Below are 10,479 nucleotides of genomic sequence, written 5' to 3'. Positions count from 1 at the left end.
TTTTTCCTTATGAATTTTGAGTAACCTCAGCGCTCTCTAGACAAGCTTCCCTTTGTTACGGGGACTCCCGGGACACTCAAGATGAACACCTTCACCAAGAGGCCAAGGGCCCGCAACTTAGAGCTCACATGATGGGAGGCTCGCATCCATTGACTTGAGTCCCTTTGGTGGCTCGTTGATGGGCTCGTCCAGAAAACGGCCCAAGATCACGTCTTGCTTGACGCGCGTGGAAGCCTTGGTGGCACCGCGTGGAGTTGAAGTTTAGTTGAGTGCGGAAGCGTCTGTATGTTCAAGTTGAGCGAACGAGGCTATTCGGGCCTTGAGCGCGTATCTGAGAGGTCCCTCTGGAACTCTCTCAGGCCACTTTGGGCTATCTTGGAAAATCGCCGAAATGAGCCCCGGACCGCCTCGGGTCGGGGTGGGCTGAATCTGCCAGCAGCCTGTCGGTTGAGAACGAGGAGCGCCACGGGCGCGCGTTCATGAATGTGTATGGCTGATCTCGAAGAGGAAGCCGAGGTCTCCGCGTGGAGCAGCTAAATGTCCAATTCGGACATACCGTCCACGCGTAGCGCCAAGCCGACGCTCGCCGAAATAAACTGACTACGAATCTGCCGTAGCCTTCGTCTGCGAACGAAGAGCCCCTCGGACGCGCGTTTGTGAATGTGCATAGATGAGCTTGTAGAGGAAGTCAAGACCTCCGCGTGGAGTACTTGAACGTCCAAAACGGATCACCTGTCCGCATGAGGCGCCTTACCGACGCTCACCGAACAGACCTACCGGCTACAAGCCGACGGCCCTGAAACTAGGTCATGGAGTCCCCGTGCGTGGCGGACTCCCCCGATTACCTCCATGTGATGAAGTGGAGGGGGACACTCCCGTTATCGGGCGCTCTCAAACCCTCGCACGCATCCGTAGTACCTAGACGGTGTGGTGAGGAGAAAACATAGATCAGGACTATGTCCCATCATCCGTCGTCCCCAACCGAGTCCATCGCGCATCCCCGCAGCCCGTGCCACGGCTAGCCGAAATCGGGTGGTCACCGTCCCACCGTCACCCGGGAGCTCCGAATCAACCGGAGCCGAACACCCTTATGGTAATGTACATTTTGTCTCTCTTGATGCAAACTCCGTGGCTTTCATGGCACGAGAAAAACCTCTCCAGGCAGCGGGCTCTCCCGAGTCCCGACTCCCTAGTCGCTTTTGGATAATGGCAGAAGCAGCCCACCGCTGATTTGTCTTTTCTTGTCCACTTCAAACGCTCAACTTGGTATCTCTTTGTTATTATGCTCCCTGGCGTGTGCCCATGTGAGGAGCTCTTCACTGCCATCATCCATGTGCGCGATCTCTCTCTCTCTCTCTTCTCTCTCTTATTCGCTCATGCACCCTGCACACTCGTCTAGGTGAGTCTCTCTCTCTCTCTCTCTCTCTCTCTCACACACACACACACGCACGCAAGCCCCCTATCTCGCTTCTGTTTCCATGTTAGTGATGGATTGGCCTTTTTGCTTCCCGACATCGCCCATCATCATAGCACTATGGGAACGGTGAGCCCCTCCCTTAACCTGCAGGCTGCCAATCCTACATTCTTCAAAGTGTAGGCGAAGTAGGGTTCTTGCAGCTGCGCCATTGTTTTTGGTTCATACCCTGCAAGCTTCTTTAATGAGCTAGCTAATGTGAGGCGTGAGCTCATTGAGATCTACTGCAGCATTTTCTGCATCAGATGTTTTAGCTCTAAGCTCCTGCATGTGGGGCACACTGTGCCGGTGCGCGCACGAGCTTCCTCGCATTTCCGCGCTAACATGGGGGGTCCTGGACCGGTGTATGATACTTTTGTAGGACGCATTCAAACTGATCTCACATCTGCCTCAGCCTCTGCGCAACACGCCGCGCATGTGAATGTGAATACAAGGTCAGACCAGGACCATTTTCGGTCCCTGCCAAACAATGTGGCTGTGAAGAGAGAGCCTTCCCCCTCTTTCTCCAACACATCCATGCCAGGTGGATCTTTTTCTGCTGATGTGTCAATGGAGGACAGTGCCACCTCGCCAGAAACGAGGACTCTCTTGGGGCTTAATTTCAGCACAGATGTGAATCTCATGTCCGATATGCCACCTCGACATCGAGGTCACCGAAGAGCTCATTCGGAGGTCCCATTTCGGTTACCTGATGATGTATGTTTTGAGCAGAGCGAGCCTGCCTTGTTTGAAACTCCCACTGTCTCAGATGAAGCATGCGACGACCTTTTCTCCATGTACATTGATGTGGATCAGCTCAACTCAAGTGCGGAGACATTGGCAAGTGCCAATGGCTCATTGCCACTTTCAGATTCCGACTCTTTGCTGCCTCCACACCACATGCGCAGTGTTTCAATGGATGGTGTTAATGCTCATTCAGGGAATGACACACAGAAAATGGCGTCAAGTAGGCACCTTAGTCCTTTGGAGGAAATTAAGCAAGAGTACCCAATCCTTGAGTCCATCGAGGTCAAGAAGGCTATGGCTTCCAACAAACTGGCCGAGCTTGCATTAATCGATCCCAAGAGAGTGAAGAGGTTAGATGCTTGTGGATGGTTTGGTTTCTTTTTTTTTCATCGGAGGCCATGTACCATGCAAGTTGTATGAGGTTGATTGACTCCAGGGAGCATTGTAGTTTTTAAAGATAGACTTGTGATTAGGCTATCATCAAATTGGAATTAGATTATGCACTATGTGTGGATCTCTTAGGCTTGTTGTTGTATCTGGTTTGTGTTAAAGTCAATAAATTATCTGTACAGCGGCATGGGACTGTTGTTTGATATCTTGTGGGCGCACTACTTATGATCCTCCTAGGGTTGTGCTTAATTTTGCAACCATGATGACATCTTATATAAGTTACTGGCCTTTATAAACTGCAAACAGGATACTGGCAAATCGACAGTCAGCAGCGCGGTCAAAAGAACGGAAGACTCGTTACATAGCGGAGTTAGAGCGAAAAGTACAAACACTTCAGACTGAGGCTACGACCTTATCGGCTCAACTGACCATGCTGCAGGTACCAAACAGAGCATTGATAGGACAGAAGACAGATTATAGTCTTTGGCACTTCTTGTCATTGTATCTGTGAAGTACTCTTACGATTCGGTTTCCTATTGATTTGTTTCTCAATTGCAGAGGGATACGTCTGGATTGACATCAGAAAATAGTGAACTGAAACTCCGGCTCCAGTCTATGGAACAACAAGCTCAACTGTGCGATGGTATTTTTACTACCAAATTCTTCAATGCTATTAAAATGTTTCAATGGAGTCACTACTGTAAGAGTATTTACAAGATAGGTCTAGTTGACACGCACTTGAAAGCTTTAGCCCCTCGTGTGTAGGCAGTTTTGCGCGCATTACTTCCTTCCAGATCTTGTGCTTCCAAGTACTATTGACACAACTTGCAGTTTATGTGGTGGCTTAATAGAGTCCCATGTTCTTCTCCCAAGCTTGGTAGGCAGGGTCTTGTGATCTTGCTGTATTAGCAGCAGTCTAGTATTGACGTGTGCATATTTCTACCAGACGTATTAGAGCAAATCTCTCTGAGAGTGGAGTGATATCTTGCCGGGAGGTGTTCCAGACAGAGGATCAATGGTAGATGTCATTCTCGGTTCTCATGGAGTTTCTGCAGATGCTATCTGTAGTGCACCTATGACACATAATGGTGGTAACAATTGTTATGGATCCTCGTCCTCAGGTACTTGATACTTCAAATAGCTTATGTTGTTCTGATTATTTGGATTTCTTTTGTTAGACGATGACGGCTTTTAGTACTGGTCGAGGTGGTCGAGAAGCCCGTAATTGATCAGGCATGCTCGGCGAGGGGCATCGAGGCCAGAGGCCCGGTTGGGGGATAGTCTCTAGAGAGGGGGAAGTTGCAAGGGCCAAGCCCTATGGGAATTGGGCCCAGGCGCACTCCCAAGGGGAGGTCAAAATGGTCGGATGGAGCATGCCATCGATTGCAGGGGTTTTGGACGAGCGTGGAAGAGAGGAGAAGAAGTTGAGAGCAAGAGCGAGAGGGGGAGAGCAAGGCAGAGCTGAGAGGGGGGGGGGGGGGGTGTGTGAACAAGAAAGAACATGGGAAGCATGCTCTTCACATTCGGTATCAGAGTCCGTGCGTCGTGGGAAGGCGAGCCTTGAGAAGGCAAATTCATGGCGTAGAGGAAACAACTCCGAGCTGCTCGCCACTTGGGCGCAGAGGAGCAAGGAGGGGGTGAGCAGAGGATGGCCTCATAGGAGCAAGGCGACCAGGTATTTGCCTTCAGTAGATGAGTGTCTCGTTGCCTGATAAGCTCTCAAGGCAATGATAAGTTATCAAATAGGTGATAATCTATTTGAGGGCTTGGAAAGCTGTCAATGGCTTGATAAGTTATCATAGTTATCAAGGGCAACCATAAGCTTTCGAGGCTAGTGGTAAGCTATCAAAGGCAATGAGAAGCTCTCAAAGGTAGTGATAAGCTATCCATATTTTTGATAAGTTATTGAAACCGGCCCATGGGGCGGTAGGCTTTGGCTTTCACCCGAAATTTTTTACTTTACTTTAGACACACACAGAGAGAGAGAGAGAGAGAGAGAGAGAGAGAGAGAGAGAGAGAGAGAGAGAGAGAGAGAGAGAGAGAGAGAGAGAGAGAGAGAGAGAGAGTACTTTGCAAAGGGAACCTGCGATGTGAATTAACACTTCAAGCACACACACAGCTCGGAAACTAGAATGCTCTGAGTAGACGTTGACAACCTGTAGGCCCCAAAATTGGCGCCCCTTTTGGTATTTCTTTTTACTTTAAGAGGGTAAATTACAAAGTAGAGTCTTGGGAATTTGTCACGAGGACGTGGCAAGTGTTAACTATGTCACGAGGACGTGGCAATTGCTAACCTTAGTTGTTGGTTTCTTTCCAATGATTTTTGTTTTATTTTTGAGACCCTCTTTTTGAAGTTGCGAATGGTCGGACATTGTATGGCCAACGTGAAGGTAGTTTCACCCACAGACGGGAAGTTGGTCGGCACTGGAATTCGTATAGTAAGAGGATGTCTAGGCTCAGTGCAAGGTCATGTAGGTCCCCCTGTCGCACTTAGCAAGTTGGTGGATACTAGGAAGTGAACTCAATAAAGGCATAAAGTCAAGGTGGGATCACCGACAGAAAGTATCCGACAGTTGGGCCACATTGCACTTTTGGATGCGGTCCCAATGAGGATAGATGGTTAGATGACCAGTGAGAGTCCAACAGAAGCATCTCGTAAAAATTAGAGAACTGTTATTTTGGGCCGTGAAATATGTTTTGCGTCATTACCTTCGGAATGACAAGGGGAACATTTTACAACTTTGCCGACCGCGAATTCCACTGGGCAACCAGTTGGGAGATTGTTAGGCGGCAACCCCGAAACGGGAAAAAGCTTGTAATCGCGCCAAGTGGCACAATCTGTGCACTTGCCTCTTACAGAAAAATTGGTGCTGAATTTAGAAAGAGAAGGCTCATTTGCAAGCTTCCTGCCAACAAGTTAAGAGCTATGCAGTGCTTTCTTTCCACTCTATGTACATTGTGGTGCTAGGAGTGATGCCCTGCACATTACACACTGCTCTCCCCCCCCCCCCTTACGTGTAGTTAAGTGATGCCCCACAAGAGGGCTCTTCATTTGACGGATGTACAGCTGTGTGGTTTCATGCTTTTATGCTGAGGCAAGAGCCTCCTTGAGCAGGAACAGGGGTAGATAATTGCTACTCCAAAGCAGGCACCGGTGAGGGTCATAACCTCACCGTACAGGTGCGTTTTCAGTGCTGCATATGTGCTGTAATTTGACCGTTTTTCAGCCCAACGGACGCCAAAACCATTGGGAACAGTGCCCCACTGACAGAGGAGAGTTCGGGGACTGTTCAAGGCTGAAAACGGGGCAAAAATCAGTAAATACAGCGTGCTGAATTTACTGTTTTCGGGTAGGAATCAGAGGGTTTACGCCAGTGGAAGTGAGTTCCAACAGGGGAATTGGTTTTGCGTAAGTTTTGGGGCTGTTATGTTGCCGAAATTTGGCCAAAACAGGTGGTATCTAGTGGGATACAGGTAAAGGATTCCCAAGACTCTACTTTGTAATTTACCCTCTCAAAGTATAAAGAAATACCGAAAGGGGCGCCAATTTTGGGGCCTACAAGTTGTCGGCGTCTGCTTGGAGCATTCTAGAATCGGAGCCGTGTGTGTGCTTTAAGTGTTAATTCCCGTCGCAGGTTTCCTTTGCACGTTCTCTTTGTGTGTGTCTAAAGTAAGGAATTTCGGGTGAAAGCCAAAGCCTACCGCCCCACACGTGTGTTTCAAGGTTCCATTGCCGGGACATCAATCACTTTTTCCTCAAAGAGCGAGCCTCGGTTGTTTTGGGTAAAGACAGAGTACAGGAATGCGGGATTACACTATGGCCGACAAAGGGAAGGGCATTATGGAAGAGGTTTCCTCTTCGAAGGACAGACAGGAAATTCCTATGGTCTTCGAGATTGGTGAGAGCTCACGGCCACGTTAGACTGTGCCTCCTATTGATGTGAATGCCCCTCCAGTAGTACAAGGCTTTATGACTCGGCAACTTGAGGATGATGCTCAGGACTCAGTTAGTTGCCGCGGTGAATGTCTTTTCGCAACTGGCGCAAAATCCAAGGTTTATAAAGTTCTTGCAAGCGCCACCAGTGCAATAGCAAAATAGGCAACCTACACCGCGTACAGAGTTGAGACTCAAGCCCAAGTACTTTATGCGACTCAGCAGGATAGGGAACACTCGCATGTTGCGGAGTCAGGGGCTCCAAAACAAGTTCCTCCCGTGCTTGAACAGGTGGCCAGAACGCCTATTCCACAGGTTATGCCAGTTCGGCCCGCCACCTTTTAGAGCCCGCATGCTGTCTTGAATGAATAGGGAACTGGTTACCAGGCAATGCGCCCAATTTTCCACCACCCACTGTACATCCTGGGTATTTCGGGGGTGGATTAGTTTTCCAAAGTATGGTTGGTTATGTGCCTGGAAGTCAGCCGTACATGCCAGGAACGGTGTTTGGGGGTATGCAAGGCATGATGCCAAACTCCATGCATGGTAGCATCGGTATGCAGCAAGGTTTTCAATGCAACCAGGGCCAATTTGGGGTGCCACAGGGTCATTTTGGCATGCTGGTTTTTCTGGGCAGCAGCCAGATATCGCACCTCTGACGCAAAATGTGAATGGCCAAGATGTGCCGGTCATGCCTACTACAATGCCCATGTTGTAGACTATCCCCTATGACAATTTGGGGGACGCTAGAAATGCCGAAAGCTTACAAAGAAGGTGGTGCAGCTGTAAAGTTCAGCACTTTCATTGGCTTCGAGGATAAAGCAAAGGCTCTCATTTTCCTCCAGCAGTTTGATACAGCTTATGCAGGAGGGAATTTTACAGAGGCCTCTAAGGTCAGGAAAGCTGCCACTTTCTTAAAGGACAATGCGCTTACATGGTGGATGACATTGTTAATGCAAGGACAGGCACCCGCCACTTGGGTTTACTTCAAGCAAATGTTTGCATCTGCTTGGCTGTCAAATGAATTTGAAGCCGACGTCATGACAGATTGGCACTAGCTTACTTCGGCTACATGCAAAAGCTTGCTAGAGTACAATCGGAGGTTTTGTAAAGCGTTACTCTCAGTGACCTCCTACAGATTTGTGTCATTGACAGAGCAAATAGAGAAGTATTGTTGTGGGCTGCCTAAAGGGCTTCCCGATTACTGTACCAAGAACAGAGTGGCTACCCTCGCTCAGCTTATGGAAGTTGCTAACACTGTTGTTGCCTTGTTGAAAGGAGAGGATAGTGGGTTTCCGAGCAACGAGAAAGGAGGGCAGCAAAAGAAAAATTCAGCGAAGAAGCTCTTTGTGAAAACGTCTCCTGAAGCGTCACAGGGGTCAGAAAAGGCCACCAAAGACAAGGGTTCAGCTGTGACTTCTGGAGCGCAGGCAAAGAAATAGAAAAGGAAGCCTTTTGTGTGCAAGTCGCTCGAGGAAAAGAAGGTCCTAATGGCTGAAAATAAATGCTTTATATGTGAGCAACGTGGTCACTTTGCTACCAATTGTCCACAAAGGAAAGGACCAGTTGACTCAGATGATAAAGAGGACCAGAAAGGCAAGAAGCCTAAACCCACGGTAGGTTTGGTGCCAGATATGGTGGGTGATAGGCCCAATACAAATGCTAGTGAGTGTGTGTAGGGCATGGGGTAAAGTTAGGGATCAGACGGCACTCATCTTCTTTGATCCAGGTGCCAAAGCCAAATTTATCTCACTAGAGTTAGCTATGAAGCTGGGCATCAGAGCTGAAGAGATGGGGTACACAGCATAGGCAGGGTTGGCATGTCCTGGCCACTCAAAGTGTGTTACTCCCATTATTGGAAAGCTGCGTCTGCATATTCAGTCGTATGTGGACACAGAAGAGTTCTATATCATGCCATTGGAAGGGTGCGATGCACTACGTGGAATTCCGTGGATGTTCAGAGCGCATGGCGTGTTGGATGTCTTTGTCAAGACGATCACCCTTCAGCATAGGGGCAAAACTCATGTTTTGGATGTAAAGCTCAAAGGGGAGTTTGTCCCTATTGTATTCGCTTTTGCTTTTCACTTTTGTAATAAAGAATCATCTTTCTGTGTACTTGATTTTTGCATGTGGTGTCTCAGATAATTGTCAATCAAATTTATCTGTATTAGATAAAGAAAGGTCAGCATTTTTGCGAGAGTTTAGTGACTGTTTTTCTGATTCATTACCGTCGCAATTGCTGCTAGAGAGACCTGAGGACCATTGGATAGATTTGGTGCCAGGGTGTAGCCCACCAAATAGACCTCCCTACAGGGTTAGTGCAGCGCAACAGAAAGAGATTATGGGCAAGGTTGAGGAGTTATTAGAGAAGGGACTGATTCAGCCTAGTTCTTCACCCTTTTGCTCGCCAGTACACCTAGGGCAGAAGAAGGATGGCTCACGGCCCATGTGTATTGATTATCGTGCGTTGAATAAGAATACTATCAAGAATAGGTTTCCTATTCCTAGGATTGATGATATTCTCGATCGTTTAGAGGGTGCTACAATTTTCAGTAGGGTAGACCTCAAGAATGGGTACCATTAGATTCGTATAAGGCCAGAGGATGTGCACAAGACTGCGTTTAGAACGACATTTGATCTTTATGAATTTCTAGTGATGCCGTTTGATCTAACAAATGCTCGTGGCACGTTCAACAGAATGATGGACCGGATATTCTGCTCGCATTAACAGTTTGTTGGGACGTTCTTCGATGACATGATAGTCTTTAAGAAGAATGAAGAGGAGCATAGGCGTCACTTGACCATTGTGTTCGAAGAGCCGCACATTAGATCAGAAACACAAGATTCGATCTCATTGTTTGCGTGTGTGTGCTGAATGGGTTGGCATTCCGTCTATTTGTTCATCTACATTGCATGCATAGTCTTTAGAGAAGACGAGATTTTTTCCAGTCACTTTACATGGAATGGATATGTTCATGTTTTTGTGTTGGAAGTGGTCTCAGGAATTTTCAGCCTCGGAGATTCTTGAAGAAGGTAGACGCATGACTATAGACGAAGTGAAAGCATTGAAGATGACTTTGTGTCGCTTTCGGCGCGGCCCAAAGAAGAAGACTTTGTAGACATTTTTGAAGTTCAAGTATCGCATGACCCACACATCAGAGTAGGCCGGCAAGAGTCCTTTCCAGGATTTCGGATGTTATTGGCGATCTTGCTTTTGCTTTCAAGTTTTGACTCTCTGTGAGAGAGAGAGAGCAATTGCTTTTGATTTGAAGCTTTTGGGGCTTTGCTTTTGGGCATCCCTTGTAACCTTTAAATTAGTGGTGAGGGCCTCACTTCTCAGAGCATCTGGACACAGAGTTTGAGAGTGAAACCCTAGCCACTCTCTTGTACTTTGATCTGATTAATATAAAAAGAAATACCGAAAGGGGCGCCAGTCTTTGGGGCCAATATCTCTAGGCACGGAACTCCGTCGGGCTAGTGTACATCTATTGTGATCTGTGACTTGTTTTGAGGTGGTTATTTGGTGCTGTCGCGGTTGATTCTTGACTTGGAGTGTCCAAGTTTGTTACAGTGGTATCAGGGTACGGCCGATTTCTCTTCTACGAGAAATCCGATCCCCGAAATTTTTTTTTCCGCGGCACCTATGGCTTCAAGCAATGATCAGTCGACTCCCTCTGCATCTGGAGATGCGGGCTGGGATCACAACGAAGATTCCGGTAGAGAGTATGGCCCGCCTTGGCCTACTTAGGCGAAGCGACGAGAAATGGAGCATTGCCAGTTGATCGGCGATGCAACAAAGATGATGCTCAATTTTGCCAAGGACCCGAAGATGGCAAAATATATGAACCAGACCTCTTTGGAAGAGGTACAAATGGATTGGCAAAGAACCACAACACCACTCTCGAAACCCGCTCTGAAGAAACCTTCTGCCTCCAAGAAAATATACGGAGAAGGA

General features: G+C 47.9%; 1 protein-coding gene across 3 annotated transcripts in view; it reads left to right on the top strand.

Annotated features, from left to right (window-relative positions):
• Positions 1-1,275: 1,275 nt before the first annotated feature.
• Positions 1,276-10,479, top strand: part of LOC147445398 (transcription factor RF2b-like) — a 34,499-nt gene continuing 25,295 nt past the window's right edge. Inside the window, exons 1-3 of one of the 3 annotated variants that reach the window (XM_086524906.1) lie at positions 1,276-2,550; positions 2,897-3,029; positions 3,149-3,233. In XM_086524906.1, coding sequence (XP_086381032.1) covers positions 1,799-2,550; positions 2,897-3,029; positions 3,149-3,233 — 970 coding nt within the window. In that variant the 5' untranslated portion in view covers positions 1,276-1,798. The remainder of the gene's footprint in view (positions 2,551-2,896; positions 3,030-3,148; positions 3,234-10,479) is intronic. The other 2 variants (XM_086524908.1, XM_086524907.1) reach the window with 2 other exon arrangements.

This window comes from Adiantum capillus-veneris, chromosome 12 (genome assembly GCF_014529385.1).
Source record: "Adiantum capillus-veneris isolate H3 chromosome 12, ASM1452938v2, whole genome shotgun sequence".
Taxonomy (NCBI): domain Eukaryota; kingdom Viridiplantae; phylum Streptophyta; class Polypodiopsida; order Polypodiales; family Pteridaceae; genus Adiantum; species Adiantum capillus-veneris.
Note: the sequence above shows the minus strand (reverse complement) of the source record. Positions and strands in the feature narration are given on the sequence as shown.